Source organism: Rattus norvegicus, chromosome 7, assembly GCF_036323735.1.
Source record: "Rattus norvegicus strain BN/NHsdMcwi chromosome 7, GRCr8, whole genome shotgun sequence".
NCBI classification, from domain to species: domain Eukaryota; kingdom Metazoa; phylum Chordata; class Mammalia; order Rodentia; family Muridae; genus Rattus; species Rattus norvegicus.
Genome location: NC_086025.1, coordinates 9,971,760 through 9,995,688, shown reverse-complemented (window position 1 = coordinate 9,995,688; position 23,929 = coordinate 9,971,760). Strand labels below are relative to the sequence as shown.

At 55.0% G+C, this 23,929-nt stretch overlaps 1 protein-coding gene across 1 annotated transcript; it reads right to left on the bottom strand.

Moving 5' to 3' along the window:
* Positions 1-12,305: 12,305 nt before the first annotated feature.
* On the bottom strand, positions 12,306-19,436 carry Mex3d (mex-3 RNA binding family member D). The gene is made up of 2 exons (NM_001399699.1): positions 18,510-19,436; positions 12,306-14,577 (listed from the first exon to the last, which is right to left on the bottom strand). Exons 1-2 carry the CDS (start codon positions 19,267-19,269, stop codon positions 13,178-13,180), a joined length of 2,160 nt encoding a protein of 719 aa, NP_001386628.1. The 5' UTR covers positions 19,270-19,436; the 3' UTR covers positions 12,306-13,177.
* Positions 19,437-23,929: the final 4,493 nt, after the last annotated feature.

Here is a 23,929-nt window from a genome sequence, read left to right as displayed (position 1 = left end):
CACGAGGACCTGAATCCACACTACTATCCACAGAAATGCATGCTAGTCATCTAAGGCTCAGGCTGGAGAAGCTGAGGCTGGAGAGGCTGATGGTGGAGAGGCTGAGGGTAGAGAGGCTGAGGCTGAGGCTGGAGAGGCTGAGGGTGAAGAGGCTGAGGGTGGAGAGGCTGAGGGTGGGTTAGGCTTGTTCCTAAGTGCCTGGCCTATCTAGATCCATCTCTTGGGTTTAGTGGGAGATCAACTGTTTTGTGGAGATGTTGGGGAAGGAGAAAAAACTGCACACACAGACCCAGTTGTGGTCACTACAAGAGAAGGGCACTCTAGACCTTAAGGTCATGGTGACCACATGCCTTGCTATGTTAGACTGGAAGGGTCTGTGTGAGGTTTGGGTGGGTTTTAAAAAGGTCCTGGAACTAGGGAGACAGGAAGTGTGAGAGAGGAGTGGAGAGTACTCATAACTCAAGCCCCAGAAGTTGTTTTTAATTTAACTTTAATTTGCTCTTTAATTGACCTTCTACCATCTGCAGCTTCCTCCTCCTCTACACCTAAGGAACCTCCCCCACCCCCCGCAGGCCACAGCACACAAAATCCCATTGTCCTTACAAAATCCCATTGTCCTTGCAAATTCTGGGTCACCTGCTGTCCTCATGTCCTGTCACGGAGTCCCATGGTGGCCTTTCATATTGGGTCTACATATCAAGCACAATGTCTTCAAGGTCCCTCAGTGCCACATTGACTTCAAAGACATATTGTCTGCCCTCGCTCCTACCCCTTCCCCTGCCCCTGCCCCTGCCCCTGCCCCTGCTCCTGCCCCTCCTCCTGCCCCTGCCCCTCCTCCTGCCCCTGCCCCTGCCCCTGCTCCTGCTCCTGCTTCTGCTCCTGCCCCTGATCCTGCCCCTGCCCCTGCCCCTGCTCCTGCCCCTGCCCCTGCTCCTGCCCCTGATCCTGCCCCTGCCCCTGCCCCTGCCCCTGCTCCTGCCCCTGCCCCTGCCCCTGCTCCTGCTCCTGCCCCTGCTCCTGCTCCTGCTCCTCCTCCTGCCCCTGCTCCTGCCCCTGCCCCTGCTCCTGCCCCTGATCCTGCCCCTGCCCCTGCCCCTGCCCCTGCTCCTGCCCCTGCCCCTGCCCCTGCCCCTGCTCCTGCTCCTGCCCCTGCTCCTGCTCCTGCTCCTCCTCCTGTCCCTGCTCCTGCCCCTGCTCCTCCTCCTGCCCCTGCTCCTCCTCCTGCCCCTGCCCCTGCTTCTGCTCCTGCCCCTGCCCCTGCTCCTGCTCCTCCTCCTGCCCCTGCTCCTGCCCCTGCTCCTGCTCCTGCCCCTGCTCCTGCTCCTGCCCCTGCTCCTGCTCCTGCCCCTGCTCCTGCTCCTCCTCCTCCTCCTGCCCCTGCTCCTGCTTCTGCTCCTGCTCCTGCTCCTCCTCCTGCCCCTGCTCCTGCCCCTGCTCCTCCTCCTGCCCCTGCTCCTGCTCCTGCTCCTCCTCCTGCCCCTGCCCCTGCCCCTGCTCCTGCTCCTGCTCCTGCCCCTGCCCCTGCTCCTGCCCCTCCTCATGCTCCTCCTCCTGCCCCTGCCCCTGCTCCTGCTCCTGCCTCTGCCCCTGCTCCTGCTCCTGCCCCTGCCCCTGCTCCTGCTCCTGCCCCTGCCCCTGCTCCTCCTCATGCTCCTCCTCCTGCCCCTGCTCCTGCTCCTGCTCCCCCTCCAGCTCCTGCCCCTGCCCCTGCATGTTCTTCTGCTGGTGTGCTCCAGTGTCTATGTGTGTTCACGGGTGAACTCATCCACTCATGTTTCATGTTTGTTGGTTCTTTGAAATGACTAGGTCAGGTGTCTGACACTGGAGATAGATGGCTGCAGGCATAGCTGCATCTGGGCTTAGATGAAGAGAAAATATTCTCTGTATATTTCTCTCTCTCTCCTCTCTCTCTCTCTCTCTCTCTCTCTCTCTCTCTGTGTGTGTGTGTGTGTGTGTGTGTGTGTGTGTGTTGTTCCATTTCTGATCTCCTTCCAAGCAACTTACAACTGCTTGTAAAACATGACCCAGGGCTGGAGGGACAGCTCAGTGGTTACAGCACTGTGTGTTCCTGCAAAGGACACTGGTTCAATTCCCAGCACCCACTCAGCAGCTTACGACCATCTGTCACTCCAGTTCCAGGGAGTCCAATTTTGTTTCCGGACCTTCATGTATTATATCAGTGTGTATGGTGCACAGGCATACACGCAGGAAATACATTTCTGCCCATAGGATAAGGAAAGGCACATCTTTAAAAAGAATAGGGAGAAAGCTGGGTGCTGGAGACACACATCACTAATCCCAGCACTCTAGAGGCAGAGGCAGGTGGATGCTCAGAGTTTAGGCCAGCCTGGTTTGCAGAGCCAGTTCTAGGACAACCAAGGACACATAGCGACAGCCTGTCTGGAAACAGAAAAAAAAAAAAAAAAAGGAGAAGAAAAGGTTTAAAGGTAGAAGGAGGAGATCTCTCTAAACCCCAAGGAGCACCCCCACCCCCAGCCTTTCACAGCAGGGCAGCGAGCAGCTGTGCGCATGCGCACTTGCCTTCTCAGGGGCCGGGGACACAGGCAGGACAGTCCGGAGTCCAAGTCAAGCCTCAGCTACCTGAGATTCTGAGAGAGAGGGGAGAGGAGGGGGAGAGGGAGAGGGCCCTAGGCTGTGCTGATGTTCACACAGCCAAGTGAATACCGAAGATTTACATCCACTCCTTCCGCATTTCTGCCCCAACCAAGTACCGAGTTGGGAGTCACTGGCCAGGCCTGGGCCACATGAATTGAAGTGGACTAGGGGGTGAACTGGCACTGGAATTGACTTCCGACTCCCAATTAAAATTTCTTTCTTTCTTTTTTGGGCTGTCCTCGAACTCGCCCTGTAGACCAGGCTGGCCTCGGACTCAGAGGCCCACCTGCCTCTGCTTCTCAAATGCTGGGATTAAAGGTGTGCGCCACCTTTAAATAGGTAAGAACCTACTTCTTATTCATGTGTGCGATAGTGTCTGTCATAGGCATGCAGTGCCTGTAGAGGCCAGAGGGGGCGTTTGCTCCCCTGGAGGTGCCATTGCACCAAGGTCCCCAAGACTAGAGGGAAGTGTTCCCCCTCCCCCACATCACTGGATTCCTCATTCCTTTTTAAGAATGGGTCTCAGTGGTAGCATAGCCTGACTTTAAAGTCAGGGCAATGCTCCTGCCTCAGCCTCCCAAGTGCTGGGAAGAGAGGTGTGTGAGGTCACACCTGATGTTGTGGCTTTAGGTCAACAAGCTTAAATGACTTCATGACTACCGTGTCTACCCAGAATGTTCGTCTGTGGGGTAAGAACAGGACAGAGCGCGGAGCCTCCTCGAGTGACTGTATCTTGCTAAATGACCTACCTACCATGCTTATTTCAATCTGCCTGTGGGCGTCCAAGCGGGAGCGATCTGTGAGAATCTCCCACGCCCCGAGCCCACAATGGGTGCTTTATTAAAAATAAACTAACTACAGAATACATTAATTCCTAACCTCCCAGGACGATTTATTTCAAGGCAGAAGAACTTCAACAAATGGAACCTTGCCCATTCTGCCGCCCACGGAAACTTTCTGGAATTTTCTTTGGAAGGGTTAGCCAGGGAGCTTCAAGAAACAAAATATGGACCGAGGCGTGGTGACACCTGCCTTTCATCCCAGCATTGGGAAGGTGGAAGGATCAGAAGTTCAAGGTCCACCCTCAACCACATACTGAGTTCCAGGCTAGCCTGAGCTACAAGAGACTCAATCTTAGAAACACAACAAAACAAAACAATAAAATAAAATAAAGTAAATCCTGGTCTGGCAAGATGGATCAGTGGGTAAGGGAAGCCTGCGAACTTCAATTTGATCTGAGACACACATGGTAGAGAGAAACGACTCCTACATGATGTCTTTTCACACACACACACACACACACACACCCCTATACATACAATAATACTAAATAAATAATAATCGAATGAAAGAACGAGGCTGGATGATGGTGGTGCACGTCTTTAATCCCAGCGTTTGGGAGGCAGAGGCAGGCGGATCTCTGTGAATTCAAGGCCAGCCTGGTCTACACAGCGAATTCCAGGACCGCCAGGGTTACACAGCAAGACATTGTCACAAAAACAACCAAAGAATAGCGAAAGGCCCAAAACTCCTCACTAAATCTCTTCTAACACTGGTTATATTTTTTTTTGTGTGAGGAAAATCCTGTCTATTTCACACTAGGAGCAAGAATGTGTGTGTGTGTGTGTGTGTGTGTGTGTGTGTGTGTGTGTGTGCGCGCGCGCGCGCGCGCGCGCGTGTATAAAACTCAGTTCTTTCTTTTTCTAGTCTGGAAGCAACAGGCGACCCCGGACCACCTCGTTGGTGGATTCAAACACGTAACAGAGTCACACCTCCAATCAGCGGCAAGAAAGGTATGGTCAGCCATCTCCAGGTGGACAGATGCCATAGCAACCGCGAGTGACAGTCACGTGTGAAATTCCCAAACGCTTGTATTTCTCACCATGTGAGCTGTAGAGAAAGCGGGAGAATGTGGGGTTCCCGACACAGCCCAGTCCTCCTGCTACGAGAAAGGCGTAGCCGGCCTGGATAACAGAGACACCTTTCGCAAAGCAAAAAGAACTTTAGGGACAGGGGTGGAGCCCCACTTAGAATCCTCCAATGAGGGGCTGGGGGCGTGGTCAGGGTGGAAGCCTGTTTAGCCTCCCCCAGGAGGGGCTACGGTGGAGCTCCTGCTGTGCTTTTGTGGCATCAGAGGAGGGCGGGCTTTGTAGCTGATCTCGAAGAGTCCAGTCGATTGTCTTTTTACTTTGACTCCTCCTCCTCGCCTTTGTAGCGCAGGCAGTCTCAGTGGGGACATCACTGTATCTTGGGCTGCTTGGAATAAACCAGCATTGAGATTTCTGTTTAACAGTGCGGAACCCGGCGTGGGTGCGGGAGAACACAGGGGTTGCGGGGTAAGGGACATTTTGACTCAAATTGGTTTGACCTGGTGTTTAGCTGTTCCAGGCAAGCGGAAGCATCCACGACCCAGGCCTGTCGCACTTGCTGCAAACGGGATGCAGAATGATAGCCACACGTTTAAGATCAGCCGAGGGCTCCCAGGCCAACAGCTGAGTCAATGAAATCAAAGGAAGGAAGGAAGGAAGGAAGGAAGGAAGGAAGGAAGGAAGGAAGGAAGGAAGGAAAAGGATGAAGTAACAGAAATCTTCCTTAAGTCCAGGGGTTCAGCTGCGTGGTTCTGCCCTTCCAAGAACACTTTAGAGACATTTGGGCTGTCAGGATTCAGGGGGTTCCTACATGGAGTGAGTAGAGGCCAGGGTCAGCGCTTAGTACTCTCTAGGGTCCAGGATAACTCAGGACAACAACACGGAACGGTGTTCCCTAGCTCAGGAGGAAGAAATTCTGCATTAATTATTTGAAAAGGAAAAAAGGGGGGAGGGGAGCGAGGGCCAGCAGCAGGGTGCAGAGGGTGAGGCAGCTTGCCGCCGAGCCCTGCCACAGGAGAGAAGCGACGCCCACAAGTAGCACTGGCTTGGTAGCTCACAACCGGCTGTAACTCTGGTTCCAGGGACCCTGTCGCCCCCTTTCGGGCTTCTGTAGGTACTGCATGCATGCAGGTCGTACACGGACTGAAAAGCACTCAGGCATGTAAAATCAGATTACATTTTAAATTGTAACTGGCCAAGGGAAGCTGACTTCGTAGCATGGGAAGAGACTGTTTATTTTGTTTTTTGTTTTTTAAAAAAAACAAATATCTGGTGGTTGAGGGGGACAGAAGGTGGATTAGAACCCAGAGTTTTCACCTCTGTCAGTGATACCAAAGTCTCTAAGTAGTAGAGGATGACCTCGAACTCCCAACCCTCTCTGGCTTCCACCTCTCCAGCACAGGAATGACAAAGCTGTGCCACCACCCAGTGCTTCCGTGGTGCTGGGGATGGAACCCGGGGATGCATGCCAGGTGAATGCTCTGCCACTAAAGCTGCGTTGTGTTGAGGGTGGCACCAGGGCTAACGTGCATGGCGCTGAGGGTGCCGTGCAGGATTGGTTCCGTCCCATCACATGGGTTCTGGGAACCTAACTCAGGAGCCCCCTGAGCCGTCCTGATGCATCACTTTCATTTGTTTGCTTTTGAGACCAAGCCTTTCTCTAGCCTGGAATCTGAGACATCCTCCTGCCTCAGCTTCCCGAATGCTAGGGTAACAGTGGTGGACCATCATGAAGCTATGGAGCGCTTAAGCTAGAGTTCAGCACACAAACCTACAGGCGTTTCTACTGAAAACTATGAAATGGGACTTAGTGGCACACATCTTTAATTCCACCAGTGGGTGGGGGGCAGAGGCAAGGGGATGTCTGCGACTAGGAAGTCTAGTCTACATGGAGAGTTCCAGGACAGCCAGGGCTACATAATGAGATGCCATCTGAAGAAAAAATAAATAATTGAATTTAAAAAACAAGCCAGCGGGCTGGAGAGAAGGCTCAGCGGTTAAGAGCACTGACTGCTCTTCCAGAGGTCCTGAGTTCAAATCCCAGCAAGCACATCATCAGCTCACCACCATCTGTAATGAGATCTGCTGCCCTCTTCTGATGTATCTGAAGACAGCTACAGTGTACTCATGCATAGAATAAATGAATAAATCAAAAAATTAAAAAAAAAAAACAAGCCAGCGAGGCCAGCAGGATCTGCTAATCGGTGCTCATGGGGCTCACAGAGACTGAAGCTCACAGCCTGCACAGGTCGGCACTGGGTCCTCTGCAAATATGTGAGGATGATCTGGGGTGACTCCTAAAAACGGAAACGGGGCTGTGTCTGACTCTCACCTCCTCCTTGGAAGCTTTTCCTCGTATTGGGTTGCCTGGTCTAGCCTTGATACGAGATATTTGTATCTAGCCTTATTGTGACTTGCCTTGCCGTGTGGTGTTTGGGTGACATCCCTTGGAGGCCTGCTCTTCTCTGAAGGGAAACAGAGCAACTGTGGATCTGGGCTATCTGGGGGGAACGGCGGGTGTAGGGGATGGGGGGAGGGGAAGCCGCAGTCGGGATATATTATATAAATAAAGAATAAATGATTTTTATTAAAAAACATTCCAGTTACTACTGTCAGAGTCTGGGGAAAGACAATCCCTGGGGTCCTGGGACACGTCAGGGAGGGCCTTGGTGGCAGAGGCTCAGCTCGCTGTAAGCTGCTTGGTGGAACAGGACCCAGGGTGGCGACTTCGCCACCTCGTGGTGAATATTGGAAGTGCAAGCAGTGCTTGTGGACAAGATTATGTGTAGCTTTGGCCACACGGGGGCGGCAGAGGACTGGTCCAGGGCGACTTTTTTTTTTTTTTTTTAAAAATCTGGCTGTCCTGAAATGATTAGATGTGTAGAACAGGCTGGCCTCGGGTGAGTGAACTTTTAACACAGAATTCTTTTTTTTTTAAGATTTATTCATTTATTATATATCAGTACACTGTAGCTGTCTTCAGACACACCAGAAGAGGGCATCAGATCTCATTACAGATGGTTGTGAGCCACCATGTGGTTGCTGGGATTTGAACTCAGGACCTTTGGAAGAGCAGTCAGTGCTCTTAACCACTGAGCCATCTCTCCAGCCCTTAACACAGAATTCTTAAACAAATAAAATTTAAATGTGAGCCTTTTTTTAAAAGATTTATTTATTTATTATTTATGACTACGCTGTAGCTGTCTTCAGACACACCAGAAGAGGGCATCAGATCCCATTACAGATGGTTGTGAGCCACCATGTGGTTGCTGGGATTTGAACTCAGGACCTCTGGAAGAGCAGTCGGAGCTCTTAACCACTGAGCCATTTCTCCAGCCCACAAATAAAATTTAAAACGTAAATATTGGTTGGGTGTATGAGCACGGGGAGGTCAGAGAACAAATTAGAGTCACTGTCTCCTTCCATCATATGTATCACCATGTAGGTCCTGAGGATCGAACTCAGGTTGCTGGACTTGGTAGCAAGCCCCTGCACCCGCTAAGCCATCTCACAGGCCCTCGCAGAAATGTTTATAGAGTCCAAGGCTTGCTCTCTTTCCTTACCATAAAGTTATTATAGTTAGCAGGTAAAGCCTTCTCCTATTTCATTTGAATTTCTAGTGGACCTTAAAGGTTTAATGATATTGCACATGACACTTGAGAACCACAGCAAGAAATTATCTTACTAGGTGCAGACTACAAAAGATAAGAAATTTAACCCAGCACTAGGGAGGCAGACGTAGGCAGATCTCTAAGTTCGAGGCCAGCCTGGTCTACAGGATGAGTTCCAGGACAGCTGGGGCTACACAGAGAGACCCTGTGTCAAAAAAGGAAAAAAAAGGGGGGGGGGGAAGAAACGTATTTGTTGCCAGGGCAATCACTGGATAGAGATTTAAATATCCTCACCTCTCCCACCCCCCATTTCATGAAATCCGCACATCATGAAACCCAATGCAAGTTTACAACTGGACAACTGGTTGTGCTGTCCTGGCTGGACATAAACTCCGGATCCTCCCTCACCTCCAGACCGGGTGACCAGGTTGGCTGGAGTCCAGGGCGGCCGACTGGCTTTATCATAACCTCGACTACTGTGAGCAGTTCCGTGTGGGGCGGTGTCCGTCTAGTGCCCTTGTAAGATGCGGGATGCTCTGAGGTGGTGTGGAGAGCTCTGCTGTATTTTGCCATGATTTTACCTTTCTTTTACAGTCCTCAGGGGATTTTTATTTAGGCCTTACATCTCTAGAGGAAGAATCCCAGGATCCCCGCCTGTGTGTTTCTGCCTTGACTCTTCATATTACCACAACGAAGCCCACTGAAGCCTTCTGCCATTTCTCTAGGTCTTTGAGCTGCGCAGCAAGTCTAGGGCTGACTGCTCCACACTTGTTCAACCTGCCTGTGAGGTTCACAAGGGTTTCCCCAGCTCTGTGACCAGCAGGGGTGTAAAATCTACCAATGCAGTCCCAGAGGTGACTTGAGGACCTGATGTTTGGCCTCTTCTCAGCCTCGTTGATGCTCTTGAGAGAGTCTGTGAGGACATTTGTGCGCACCAGAAAGGTGGTGGGAAGAGGCAGGGAGGGCCATGTTTGTTATATATAAATAACATTTGCTATTTGTGTGTGTGGGTACCATGACACAGGGGATGCAGGGGACACTTTGGTAGATGTAGGTCCTGGGATCCAGTGTTTTGTTTTTATAGGTTGTCCTTGTGTTGCCCTAATTAGCCTGGGTCAACACATGGATGTTAACTGGAAGGGGAGGAGGTGTGTAGGCCTGTGGTCCCAGCACTCAGGGTCTGGGGACACCTCAGAGAGAGCTCCAAGCAGAAAGTCAAAATAGAACCGAGAAGATGGTAGGTGAAGTGGGGGGAGGAGGGGGAGGGAGGGAAGGATGGAGAGAGACAGACAGACATACTAAAGAAAGAGGAGGGCGGGAGGGACAGCTCAGCAGTTACAGCACCGGTTGCTCCGGCAGAGGATCCGGTTCTGTTCCCAGCACCCGCATGGCGGTCTCAATCTTCTGTGACTCCAGCTCCAGGGGAGCCGACGCCCCCTTCTGGCCGCTATGGGTACTGCACGCCCGTCGTGCACAAACAGACGTGCAGACAAAATGCCGTAGATATTAAATGATGCGAGAATTGTTTGAAGGGAAGTAAAGGGATATGACAGATTAAAATGAGATAACAGGGGCTGGGGATTTAGCTCAGTGGTAGAGCGCTTACCTAGGAAGCGCAAGGCCCTGGGTTCGGTCCCCAGCTCCGAAAAAAAAAAAAAAGAACCAAAAAAAAAAAAATGAGATAACAGCTGGTGAGATGTCTCAGCAGGGAAATGCATTTGCCTCCGAACCCGAGGACCTAGATCACTGCCCAGACACAGGGTGGGTGGGCAGAACCAGGACCTGCAGATGACCTCTGACCTCCCTGCGACTGACCACCCATTCCCACGTTTGCCCTCAGCGGCACACACATAAACATAAACATCACAATAAGTAAGTCTTTAAAAATTATTTAAGCGAAAAGAAGGCAGAGTTAGTGGTGACCCGTCCAACACGCAAAGTCCTTACAGTGAGGTGCAATTTGGAACTCGATACTGGCCCCCAGGTCCCGCCTGCTTCTGAAGGTCCCTTCCACCCCGCCCATGCGTTCTGCCTGTCATCGACCGCCCTGCGGGTCACTCTCTTCCTTTCCAAACTCTGTCAGTTTGCGGATGCTGTCTGCTGTACGCCCATCTGCAGCTCAGCCCGTCTACTCTCCCTGTGCCCAGGTCGCCATGCTCCTCTGCTGACCACTCGCCCTTGTGCCTTCGATATTTTAGTTTCTTTGGTCAGGGCTGCAGGGACAAAGAGACCCAGTGGAGTCATTGAAACATCAGGGCACAGGCTGATCCCGTTATCTTGAAGGCTGAAGGCTGAGTGTCCTTGGGCTGTGTCCTGGTCACTTCGGGCTCACCCTGTGTCTATCTGACAGCTTCACTGTTTTCTCCCAATCCTCCTGCCTCAGCGTCTTGTACGCAGGGATGACAGGCCTGTACCGGGTTGCCCCACTTACACAATGCTGGGTTTGAAACTCAGGACCCAGTGCACACTGGGAAACCCCTCTACCCAGCCACAGACCCACCCCAAGCCGCCTCCCCGCTTTTGTTTCTTTTCTTAGACAGGTTTCCATGTAGTCCAGGCTAGCCTGGAACTTACCTTCTCCAGCCTCAGCCAGGTGGGTGCAATCTCTCGCTCAGTGTCTCTTCCCTCAGACCACCTGTCACAGGACCTGGCACCCTAAGCCAGGGTGACCTCCACCCCGCCCCCTTTTATTTTTGGTTTTCTTTTCTTTTCTTCTTTAGTATTGAATAGAGGGGGAAGTAGAGGCAGAGAATGGCAGAGAGAGAGAGACACACACAGAGACAGAGAGAGAGAGAGAGAGAGAGACAGACAGACAGACAGAGAGAGAGAGAGAGACAGACAGACAGAGACAGAGACAGAAGCAGAGACAGAGGGGGGGAAGAGAGAGAAACAGAGAGAGAGGGAGGGAGAGGGAGAGAAAAGAGTAGAGAGAGGAAGGGAGGGAGGGCTCCTCAACCTCATGAGATCCTCCTGCCTCTGCCTCCCAAGTGCTGGGACTAAAGGCGTGCATGCATGGCTACACCTCTCCACCTTCTAGAAAGACCCCTTTGTAACAATAAGGTCCCAGTGAGACGTTCTTGGGACTTTGTGTGTGGTGGTGAGCATAGCCTCAAACAGGTCAGCACCTCAGCTCCCAGAGTAGGACAGACGTCTTAGGAGTGACCCCTTTCTTAGGGCTGGGGCATAGCACGGGTGGTGCCATGGTGTCCTGCCTCTTCCTTCTCTGCCTGAGCGCCATGTGTCGGATGGCCTGTCACCTCCTCCAAAAAAGCCTTCATGTCAGGCCTTCCTGGGCTCTGCTGCCTGCCCTGTGTTCCTTCCTAGGAGTTGAACTATGGCCAGAAGAAGGCACACTGTTTGTGAACCTCATGGTCCTGTGTCTGGTGTCTGGGAAGGCTGAAGCATAGATTAAGCAGTGTCCCCCAGGTTAGGGACGCTGAAAACCACCAAAGGACGGGGAACATGTGACCCTACCAGGCTGTGGTGATCTGCATTCAGTCCAGGGAGCGGCACTATTAGGAAGTGTGGCCCTGTTGGAGGAGGTGTGGTCGTCACTGTGGGCGTGGGCTATACGACCCTCACCCTAGCTGCCCGGAAGCCACTAGCAGCCTCAGATGAAGATACAGAACTCTCAGCTCCTCCTGCACCAGGCCTGCCTGGATGCTGCCATGTTCCCACCTTGATGAAAATGGACTGAACCTCTGAACCTGTAAGCCAGCCCCAGTTAAATGTTGTCCCTTAGGAGACTTGCCTTGGTTGTGGTGTCTGTGCACAGTAGGACCACCCTAAGACACAGGGGAAGGTTGACTCTCTAGACCTGAGCTGCAGGTTCCCAGGTTTGGGAGCTGTCACACAAGCTGGGGTGGGTGGGCCTTGGCGGTGCCCTGTCCTTGGCTCATTTTTCTCCTGTAACCCCAATAAGGCTCGTCTCTTTGTCCTGAACCTGTCCTGAAGTGTATCATGTCCCCCATGCTTTTCCACACAGCCCATCCCTGGCCCTCGCCCGTGGCCAGGACAGCATGACACTCATGCCACAGGTCCGGTCACACATGCTAGATTCCCTCTTGACTAGGGAACCATCTGACCACAGGTGCTCACGGGGCTCCTATCCCGTAAGAGCAGTTTGCCTTCCTACAGGTCACAGCTATTATAGTAAAGGGACCGTCGTCCTCAGGGTCTCCCTCCTCCCACACCACGCCAACGCCAGCGCTTACATATAGGAAAACAACTTTATTAAGAAGGCTTTCAAGTCCAAAAATAAAACTCTGGATACAATGTTTTTAAACCCTTAAATCAGTTCAGCAAATATATAATCAGTGATTTAAGCTGTCAAAGATTAAAGGTCCGTTGCTTTATTTAAAATAAAATATATTTTAGTTCTTAAAATTTATTCCGTAAAGTACATATATCTAATATAAATTCCCTACATATACACAGGGAGTATGAAGTAAAAATAACAATTAAAAAAAAAACTTTAAAAACCTTTTTAAAAAACAACAACAAAAAAAAAAAGAACCGCAACACTGAGTCTTAATTTAAAAACAAAAGAACCACAATCAAACAAAAGTTATAAATCTGTTGATGGGACCCCCCTTGGATACCCTCCCATTACCCTCCTCTTGGCCACTCTGTGGCTGATGTACAAAATGGTATATATTTGCCCCAAAAAAAGGGAGTGTGTTGGGGGTGGGGGGAGCCGCCTGCCTTTTGAAGTTTCTACAAGAATCCACACTGTCAAATCCAGTGAGAGCTGTAAATATCGTGTTATTTTTTGTTTTAAGATCACCCCGGAAATGGGGAGGGGCGTCTTAATAAAAAGTGCAAACAGAGAATTTTCCGGTTTATTGTCACCGGCACACTCAATACTGTCACTTGTCAAGAACGGAGGCGCTGCCGCTGGGCCTCAAGCTGATGGCCTCGACGTCTGCTGCAGGAGTTAAAGCTGTTTGCGACACACACACGCGTGGGCCCCCTCCTCCCCACCGCCCTGCAGCCCACGCCCCACTTCACCACCTCTCCCACCCGGAGGCCAGAGGGCCTCCTGCCTGGAGAGCCATGGCCGCCCGGTCAAGTAGGGGTACACTAGGAAAAGATATGAATGGCTTGGGTAGCCGGCGTGCGGCAGGCGGGACACTCTGGTTCACTCTTCCCGCAGATGCGGACAGCACAATCCATGCAGAAGAGGTTGTGGCCACAGGGGACCAACGCAGCCATGGCCTCGCCTTCAGAGCACACCACACACTCACGAGCCAAGGCTGCCGCGGGCGGGCCAGGAGCTGCCGCAGAGGCAGAGGAGTTCGCTGCTGTGGTAGATGGCTTGTGGTTGCCCTCCGAGGGGACAGTGTCCATGGTGGAGGACGCCGGGGTCGTACTGGGCAGAGAGGGGGTCGTGGAGAAGGTGGTGCTGCCGGAGAAGGGTGGCAGCGTGCTCTGCGGGGGTCGCCAAGGCACAGCACCCACTGGATCTGGGACACCTCGCCGTGCCAGCGGCAGCTCCAGGCTCAGCCCTCCTGGCTCGGGCAGTGTCGGTGAGTGGCGTGGTGTGGTAGCGGCCCCGCCGCCGCCGCTGCTGCGCCGTGTGCCTGTGTTGGGTTGTGCGGGCGCCCCATTAACTGTGGGGCAGCCGCTGAAGGCTGGCAGGGGCGCGGCTCTCTCGAAGGGGGCCCAAATGGTAGCCGTGGCAGGCACGGTCAGGTCTAGCGCCAGGAAGTCAAAGCCAAAGTCACAGTCCTCTGGGGTGGTTGTCCCTGTTGGGGCACCGGGACCGTCCCCACCAAATGTGAAGCCCCCGTTGCCCGAGCCCCCGTAGGGGCTGCTGGGACTCGGATCGGGCAGTGCCGGCCCTCCACGGCTGCCCACATAGAAGGGCTCAGGGGTGCTGGCTGCGCCCAGGGCGTTATCCCCTCGAAGCCCGCCGGTGGCTGTGGGGGGCCTCCGTCCTGGGTGGGGGGCCTTGGCCCAGAGGCTGGCTGCAGCTCCCAGCAGGTCTAGACACACATCGGTACCATTGGCGTGGAAGTCGCTGTCGGGGCCCGCATCAGTGAAGGCCCCCGTGCGCAGCGTGATGTGCGCTTCGATCTCTTCCCGCGCACGGTCCACGTTCTCTGGCATCCCGGTCACAGCGAACACTGGCTCCTTGTCACGCCCGGGAGTCACGATGTACGTGTGTGTCCTTTGCTGGATCCGTTTGATGGTGGCACCCTTTGGCCCCACCACCAGCCCCACCACACGGTAGGGCACGCGCACCTGGATGGTGGTCTGGCCCGGCAGGTTGGGGGGGCCCGGAGTGGCCCCCGACAGCCCGCCCGCCTTGCTACGTGTGGCTCGGATTAGTGAGAAGTGCTCAGCGGCTGACAGGATCTCGCGCTTGGCCATCTCTACATCCTCCTTTCGCCCGGTCACGATGAAGACCGGCTCCTCACCGCGCACCGGAGTCTTGATGTAGGTATTGGTCTTGGCACGCAGGGCCTTGATCTTGCACCCTAGGAAGATGGGAGACACATGACCTAGGACACCAAAACTTCACACCCATAGTCTATGGTCTATGCCTAGACAGTACACGAACTTCCCACTCTGAGCCTCATTTCCATCTCTTGAAGCAAAGAATTGACCAGCAGAGCAACCCCCGCAGTCAGGCAGAGAAGACTAGTCCTGCCGAGCCCGACAATGGAAATTTGAGTTACCAGGGCCAATGTGGTGCAAGGAAAGACCCGGCTCCCACAAGTCCTCTGACTGCCACATGTGTCTTGAATCTGCTCCCCCCAGGAATGAATGAATGAGTAAAAGATTTAAATGGAGGGAAGTTGGCCACACCCCCAGCAGCTGGCCACACCCCCCACCAGCAGTACCACTCTCATTCCCCAGAATTAGCAGGAATGAAATAACCAGGACTAAAGTAATCAAGGTACGCCAGGAGTCTGCCGCCATGCACAATGGGTTCACTGGCCCCTAATGGTGGTGTGGCGCACACTTCTGCTCTTCCAGACCTTGGGAGGCTGAGGCAGGAGAATTACAAGTTCAAGGCCAGCTCAGGCAACCCAGTGATACTCTCAACTCCAGCACTGGCCCTGTGGTGGCCGGAGGAGAGGAGTTTAAGGTCAGGCTCAGCTACAGTGAGCTTGACCAAGGCCAGCCTAAGCTACAAGACCCTACCTAGGTCCTAGACCCTCTAACAGCAACCTGTGAGGGGGAGGCCCGAGGCCCAGAAGGTGGGAACACTAGCCATGCCAGGTTTTTCTCTTTTACCAAAGGAATCCTCTCAGGCTACTCGGCTGCAATCTTGGTTTGATGGAGACTCCTGGGCCCTAACTCTGGGGCAGCCCGGAAGGTTCCTGTGGGAGGGCCTTTGTCTGTGGGTTGTAGACATCTTGGAGACCCTGCAGCCCTAGGGGGTCCCCCGGTGGCTGTCAGTGCCACCCAGGGTCACAGATGGCAGCAGAGAGCACAGTGTTGCCTGTGTCCAGAAAAGCCGCTGAATCAGCAGGCTGAGTGTGCGTGGACCCTGGCGACCGTGCCCCGTGAGAACCACAGCAGGGGCTCAGCAGCACCCGACTCGGAACAAGTTAGTGGGTAGTCATCGCCCTCTGGCAACTCCAAGAATGACCAGAGTTTCTGCCAACTGCTGGGCCAGGGCTTGAGGGGCTACTTCCCCTACTTGGCTAACATGTCTTCTTTCAGGGGACCCCAATAGCAGGAGGATATCCAAAGCCTCTGCACTAACACCCCGCAGTGTACCAGGCTTGCCCGATCCGGCTGCTCAGATGCCTATCTACCGGAAGCCAGGAAGGGACTGGGTGTGGGCGTGGGAGGGTACCACAGTGCAGCAGCCTGGTCTGTGGACTGGATTTCACAAAGACCTGGGATTTAGCTGAGAGAGATGGTGGCAGCTGGGGACAGGGATGTGAAGCAAGAAGATCTGGAGGCAGTCAAGGAGGACAAGGACTCCTCCCACTCCAGCCCGCAGCTTCTCCCTAGTCTTGGACCAGATTACCTAGGCCTTGCCTAGGGCCATAAGGACCAAGAAGACACACGGAGCAGGATGTGTGGCAAACCTGGCCACCTCTGCACTCGAGGTTAAGGAAGACCCGTCCCAAGACCCAAGACGGAGGTCAGCCTGGGCTACAGCAGAGCTGACCTGGGGGCGTGGCCCGGGGGCGTGGCCAGAGTGGAGTTTCTGCCTAGACTCCCCCAGTGAAGGCCTAGGAGTGTGGTTCAAAAGACCCGAAACCCCCCCCGCCCTGTCCATTCTACAGTGAAAAAGACTGAGCATCTCGAACAGCATGGTGCCAGGGGACAGGGCGACCTTGGTTCCCCGCTGCTCTGGTCAGGTAGGGTCCATCTCCTGTGTACATAGGTAACCATGAGCTCAGGGAGCCACCCTGAGGAAGAATGGGGGAACGAACCCAGGGACATGTGGTCAAAGGAAGAGGTCAAAGGGCTTGATAGATGGCTTGTCAACCCGACACAAACCTAGATACACTGGGGAAGAGGGAATCTCAACTTCCTGCGTCTGTCAGGCCGGCCTGTGGGCATGACTATAAGGCATTTTACTGATTAATGATTGGTGGGGACAGCCCAGCGTATTGCCATCCCTGGGCAAGGTGGTCCTGCCTTGTATAAGAAAGCAGGCGTGTAGGCCAGGAGGAGCAGCCAGTAAGTAGCACCCCACAACGGCCTCTGCATCAGCTCCAGTCTTGAGTTCCCCTCAGTGAATGGCCGTAACTGGAAGATTAAAATAAACCCTTTCCTCCCAAGCTGCTTTTGGCTACTGTCTTATCACAGCAACTAGGCTGGATGTCTTTGTGGGGGAAGAAGCCGGAGCCACAGATGTCAGAGGAGAGCCGTGAGGCTGACATCCTGTCCCTATATCCAGGGTGCCCTCTGCGTGGGGCTGAGTCCACTTACTCAGCCGAGACTTGAGGACCATACAAAAGGGGGGGGGCTAGACACCTCAGGGCCAAGCTTGCTGCTGGCCACCAATGGCACCCCAAGTCCCAATAACGCAGCAGACGGGGACTGAGCCTGAAGCCCCTGGATTTGATTCTCCAAAGAGTGCTAAGCTACCCGAACTGTGGTGTGGGACCCGCCTCCAGAAAGAGGCAGCAGGCAGGTGACTTTGGGACAAAAGATTCCAGGCCTTGACTTCTACACTTGGCCACACAGACTCTGAACAAGTCTGGGAAACTGGTACAGTTACAGGGGATGGCATCGGGCAGAAAGCCATTCCAAGGTGGCAGAGACAGCCTACACAAAGGGACAGCTGGCTCCTCGCTGACTGCCCATTCTCAGTAGGCATGGCTCTGCCCTATGCTCCTGGGACAGGGAAGTGGCCATGGGTAGTCCCTACTTACTGGAAGACTTCACCTTTGCAATTCAAACCACCCACATCCTTCTGGGCAGCCGGCTAGGGATGCCTGAGCCCCACCCTAAAGTCCTTACAACTAGGGTGATCCCCCATCTTAGTCGGGGGAGGGGGGACTAGAAGTGGGCTGCCATGGGTGGGGAAGGAGGGAGAAAGTTGGGGACCACCACTATCCAGGCTTGTGGGTGTGTGAAGGGCCGGGCACTGCCCACCACACTCCTGCCCGCCCCAGCAGCTCAAGGGCCAATGAGCATCGGCTGGCCTGATGTCACCGTGCGAATCTCAGCCTGGCTTTCGAACAAAGAGAACAATGGGGCGGCCAACAGAGACACTCCCCAGCTCCCACAGTGCCGCAGACAGGGACCCCCCATGCTTGGGTACCTTAGATCCCTACACCCTGGGCCTGCTGGGGGTCAGTCTGTCAAGATGGGCGGGGGAACCCCATGGAGAGCTTCAGCAACCAGGAGACCCTCCTATAAACCCCAGATTCTCAAGCTCAGGTTCGCTTAGGGCTAGAGTCCCTTCTCAGAGGACAGCACCTGGTCTGGACCCCCAAGCTAGAGAGCAGAAGAAGGCACCTTCTATCTAAACTACTATACTTCAATCATACCCTGCGGGCACCCTCCCTGGGCTAGCGAGTCTGAGCTGGCCCCGCCCCATGTCTGTGTGTGTGTGTGTGTGTGTGTGTGTGTGTGTGTGTGTGTTGGGGGGGCAGCCCTAGCTGCTTCTAAGGGGCCTGTGTCTTGGGGTGTCCTCATCTATGGCACATGGACTGTGGTTGTCCCTAGGAACCCAGACAAAGGCGGCGGCTGTGGCCAGAGCTTGGGCTGTGCCCAACTTCTGCAGCAGCCGGCAGCTTTGAACAAAGGCGCCAAGAAATCCACCAGGCCTAGATTCCACATGGGGCGTGTCCCTGGGGTCTCCCGACCACATTCACACTGGGTTAGAATGGGATCCAGCTTGTCCCTTCCTCTCACCAAAACACACGCCCTCCCCATGATATTATCCACGAGAATAAACGTGCCCCTGCACCCCCCGACGGCAACCACTCACCCTGACGACCCACGATCTCTGCGACATGCTCCGAGCTGGGCACCGGCACACATTCGGTCATGTTCACGCTTTTCTTGCGACTGCCGATCACGTTCAACTGTTCAGCCAGCAGCGTCGAGGGACCCAGGGCAGCCGGGTGTGGCGCGAAGCTGGCGAACACGTCTGGGGGAGATGGCCGAGGGCTCACGTCGGGGTCCAGAAGAGGCAGCCCGCCGGGGGCCACCGGGGAAGCCACGGCCATCGTGGGTGCCAGGGTCACCGAGGGTGTCAGTGCCATCGAGGGTGCCACGGTCACCGATGGTGCCACAGCCATGCAGGGTGCACAAGTCACCGAGGGTGCCACGGCCATGGAGGCTGCACTGGTCACCGACGGTGCCAGGGCCATCGAGGGTGCACAAGTCACCGAGGGTGCCACGGCCATAGAGGGTCCCACGCCCATCGAGGGCGCACCAGTCACCGGGGGCGCCACGGCCGCCTCGAGCTCGTCGGGGGGCACGGGCTCATCCTCTCCGCGTTCTGTCGCCCCGTCCGCGCTGCGTGTCGCCATCCCCTCGTCTCCGGGGCGCGCGTCCCCCAGCCCGAGCGCGGACAGCTGGTCCAGCGCCAGGCGCAGCGCAGCGGCCGCGTCGTCGGGCTCGGGTGGCGGCCGGGGCGCGGCATCCTCGGCTCCTGCGAGTGCAGGGTGCGGATGACCGGGGTCGCCGGCGGTGGTCCCGGTTCCCGTGCCGCCCGCGTCGGGCTGCCCGGTGGAGCCCGGCATGGCTTTAGCGCTCGGGCCCGCGCCGCCGCCGCCGCCCGCGCCGCCCTCCGCGTCTGCGAGCTCGGCCGCCGGCCGCCGGCATCCAGCGGCGGGGCGGGGACGGCGGCGCGGGGATGCTGCGGGGACGCGGGGCTGCGGGGCGGTGGCGCTGTGGCGGGGCTGGCGGCGGTCCTGGGCGGCCGAGGCGGCGGCGGCGGCGACGGCGGCGGCGGCGGCGGCGGCGGCGCGGCGGCGGCGGTGGCACGGGACGCTCGTGCCCTCCCTCCCTCCGCCCTCCCGCCGCCCCGCCCCGGCCCCGCCCCGCGACGTCACCGCGGCCAACAATGGGCACCGCCGCTGCGCACGCGCGGGCCGGGCCGCCGGTCACGTGTTTGCCCCGCCCCCGCCCAGGGTGCGGACCCTCCCCCTCCCCCTAGCCGGCCCGCACGTGCGGGAGGCCCCACAGGTGGGTCGGCGGAGCCCGCAGTTCTCAGAGCCACCTTGGTGCGTCCGGGGGGGTCGGGGAGGGTCCTGTGCTTCAGGAGCACTCGCCATCACCCCTGGCTTCCCCCGGCCTTTCCCGTCCTCCTCCCAGCGCGCGCCAGGGGACCTTCGGGACCTCTGTCAGGGATCGCTTGGCGATCGCACTGTGCTTCCCCCTTTCCGGATCCCACAGAATCTCCTCAGTACACAGAAGTGTGGCGTCCTCCTCCGGTGTCTATCTTCCCAAGTCAGCCCTCGCTTCTCCAGAGCAGGGAATTTCTTCCCGTGTGCCTGGGAACCTTGGGGACCCTCTGGCAGGGATCACCTCGTAGCCACACGGTGTTTTCTGTGACTTCCACCTCATTGCAAAGGCCTTGCTGCAGTCCCTCCTCCCTGCCTAGTTTGCCCGAGGCTATCCTTGCCCTCCAGACGCTGGGGACTTCTACCTACGTGAACCTGGGGACTCTCTTTCTCGTTTAGGGTACCACAGTGAATCTAGTCCCCCCATCTCACCCTCAAAGTAACAGGGTGGTGCTCCCTTCTGTGCTCCCTTCCAGCTGGTTCCGCCCTCCTCTCTCCCAAGCACATCTAATGACTTGGGGACCCATTCCCCTAGTCACATACTTCCTGCCACCGTGCCTGGGCAGTCTGAGGTCCCCTTCCCCAAGTCAAGCCTCCTTTCCCAGCGCTTCATCCTCGGGGATGGAGGGGGTTGTGTATCACCAAACTTAGGCATAACCAGTTGGTCAGGGATTCTGGGGTGAGTGGTTTCCCAGCAGCCACTACCCATAACCATTGAGACCGACGCTCACCGGAGATGCCTGGGCTCTGAGGAAGGCAGCCTCTTCCACAGGCTCTGCCCACTCAGGGCCATACTGTCCCCAGCTGTTGCATGTACCTCGGTGTTCCTCTTGAGATTTCTCATGAATAACAGGGAACAGGAAGGACCTTGTCTAGGTCCTTACGTACGGCTGACTGCAACCTCGGGTCAGTTGTGTGGGGTCTGGAGCAGAGGCTGCCCCATTCTGTAGCTCTTAGCCTCGACAGTGTCCCCCTCCCCCAATCCATTCTTTCTGGTCACTTTTACAATCATCATGGACACAGAGTGTCCTCACACCCCCAGTGTGTTGGTTCTTCTGCCCAGAAGCCACCTTGACTCTAACAGGCTAAGAGCTGGCAGGGTATGGTGGCTTGCACCTCGAAGTTCCAAGCCATCCAAGTCTACTCAGGAAGTCCCAGGCCAGCCAGGGCTACTCAGTGAGAGCCTGTTTAATAATATTATTATTGTATTTAGAGTTTTATTAGATCAAAGCTGAGTGGTGGTGGTGACACAGGGTTTGGGAAGACAGACCGGCAGATCTCTGGGAGTTTGAGGCCAGCCTGGTCTACAGAGCGAGTTCTAGTACAGGACTATGCAGAGAAACCTTGCCTTAGGAGGGCAGGAAAAAAAAAAAAACTACTGATTTTTTTCCCCTAACATTTAATATCTAACCATTCCCTGGTGACTTGGCAGAAACTTCCAGCAGCCTTGACGGGTATTCAAAGCCAGAGGCTGCACTGATGCACCCAGTGAAGGGTCACTTCTGCCCGTCCAGCCAGGGCTTTGACCTGCTGGTCCTGAGCTGGTGAGCAGAAAGACTCAGAAGTGAACTTCCCAACCAGGAGGAGGATGCATTTACAGAAGGAAGGGGAGAGACGAGGGAGGTGCGAGAGCAAGCCATGTCTTCCCTTGTTCTGAGGTAAAGCTGGCCACCAGAGGCCCCTCAAGTGGCTTTCCAACAGATTTGGAGGGAGCTAGCCTCACAGAGGTCAGGATCCAGACTTAAATCACAGTGGTGAGTTTGTAATCCCAACACCTGGGAGGTGGAGACGGGACCCCCGTGGATCGATGATCAGTGACCCCAGCCTAATTCCTGAACTCCAGGTTCAGCAAGAGACCTTGTCTCCCGAAGCAAGGGCCTGGGGGCAGAGAGAGGGCTCACTGCTCACTCAGGGACCTGGGTTCAGTTCCTGGCACCCACACAACAGCTCACAACTGCTTGTTAAGTTCCCAGGGGATCCAGCATCTTCTTTGGACCTTTGTGGGCTCCTGTATGCTGTGGTGCACAGACATAAACTCAGGCATAAACACTGTTTGAGACAGGGTTTCTCTGCGTGCCCTGGCTGTCCTGGAACTCACTCTGTAGACCAGGCTATGCTCGAACTCAGAGACTCACCTGCCTCTGACCAAGGGGTAAACTGAGTGTGGTGGTATCTCACACCTTCCACTCTGGCCCACAGGAGGCAGAGGTAGGCGGGTCTCTGTGAGTTCCAGGCCAGCCTGGTCTACAGAGAGATCTTGTCTACAATTATCAACAGCATAAGGAAGGGTGTTGCTCTCACCCAGCACGGGCGGAGCCCAGGGTTCCAGCCACAGCATCACATACATGGGCTGGACTGGTTTGAGCCTGCCACCTCAGCATTGAGGAGGGGGTGGCGGCAGAAAGGTCAGCCCTAGGTACAGTGTAGGGAGGGTTTCAGGGGAGGCTGATAGGCCCTGACCCTGCCAGTGACCTGCTGGAAGGTACCTGAGGAATGACATCAGCTATGGTCCTGACTTAGTATGTACATGCGTGTACTTACTCGTGAACACACACAGACATCATGAACAACATACAAACAAGCCAATAAAGCAAAATAACATGAAATAAACGTAACACCTCAAGGAATGTGGTGTGTCTCAGCCGTATAGTGCATCCCGGCATGCACCTGGGCCTAAGTTCATCCTAATCTCTAAACAAATTAATAAATAAATATGGGGAAGACATGATTCAGTGGTCACAGTTCTGGCTGCTCTCCTAAAGACTCAGGTTCTGTTCCCAGCACCCACGCGGTGGCTCACAACTCCTTTTTTTTTCTTCTTCTTTTTTCTTTTTTCCGGAGCTGGGGACCGAACCCAGGGCCTTGTGCTCGCTAGGCAAGCGCTCTACCACTGAGCTAAATCCCCAACCCCGGTGGCTCACAACTCTTAACTCCAGTCCTAGGGTTCTGACCCCTGCTGGCTCTCTTGTGTGCCGCTCACAAGAGGTCCACAGACACAGGCAAAGTACCTGTACACCTAAAGCTCATGCAAGCGGGGCTGGGGATTTAGCTCAGTGGTAGAGCGCTTGCCTAGCGAGCACAAGGTCCTGGGTTTGGTCCCCAGCTCCGGAAAAAAAAAAAAAAAAAAAAAAAAAGCAGCTCATGCGAGCGTGTAAAAGCGCCCGCCTGGACCTTTGATCCCATGCTGTGGAGTTAAAGGTGTGAACAGCTACAGCTAGAGATGAGGCAGTCTGCAGTCACTTTATGGAAGGCAAGGTGGCCGTGGGTCCCCTTGCTAAGCCAGCCTTGGCACCACACGTTTCCCTTAAAAACAATAAAGTTGGGGTTGGGGATTTAGCTCAGTGGTAGAGCGCTTGCCTAGGAAGCGCAAGGCCCTCGGTTCGGTCCCCAGCTCCGAAAAAAAGAACCAAAAAAAAAACCAAAAAACAATTAAGTTAAATTTGAAGAGTTGATTCATTTGGAAGTGATTGCAGGAATCTGTGTTGAGGGCCTCTTCCTGGTGGGCAGCACAGTGGTCTGGGCTCCATGTCTAGCACCAAAATCATGAGCCTCCTTCACATAGTTCCAGAATATTCCAGCATCCCAGAGGAGGCCCCATTGTCATGATGCCCCCATGCTCCTGCTTTCCCCAGGTCTGGAGTTTCCCATCCAGAGTCCCACTGTGAGCTTTTGTCTGGGTCTCTCTCTGGCTGTGGCATATCAGACCATGGTTTTTCTGCTCATGGCCTAGTAAGGTTCTGGCAAGAGGATGACCCCACCCAGGTCAGCTTTACCTATGGTGCCACCATCCTTCGTCATAGTGGCTGGACAGAAACATGGCCCAGGGGATGGGGGTTGGGCTGAGCAAGTTTGTGGTGGCTGCAGGACAGCAGGTGGGCTGTGGGGTTGCTGGGTGACCTGGATGGCAGATGTGACGGGAGACTTTAGAATGATGAAAGGGCTGTGGGTGCAGAGGAACCTTGCTGTCTCTAGAGAAAGTCACTTGCCCCATGTTGTCATAGACTCAGCTACCTCCAATGGGCAGGTAGCACATTAGAGTGGGAGGTCCAGAACCAGGGAGCTATTAGTGCTGGGGTTGAACCTGAGGACTCCTAGCCCATGTCTAGAAGGCACTGCA

Excerpts from the sequence above, each read along its gene's own strand:
- Mex3d (NM_001399699.1), bottom strand. The coding sequence starts at position 19,269 with ATGCCGGGCTCCACCGGGCAGCCCGACGCGGGCGGCACGGGAACCGGG. Across the intron at positions 14,578-18,509 it reads AGAGATCGTGGGTCGTCAGG|GGTGCAAGATCAAGGCCCTG; the intron begins GTGAGTGGTTGC and ends CCATCTTCCTAG.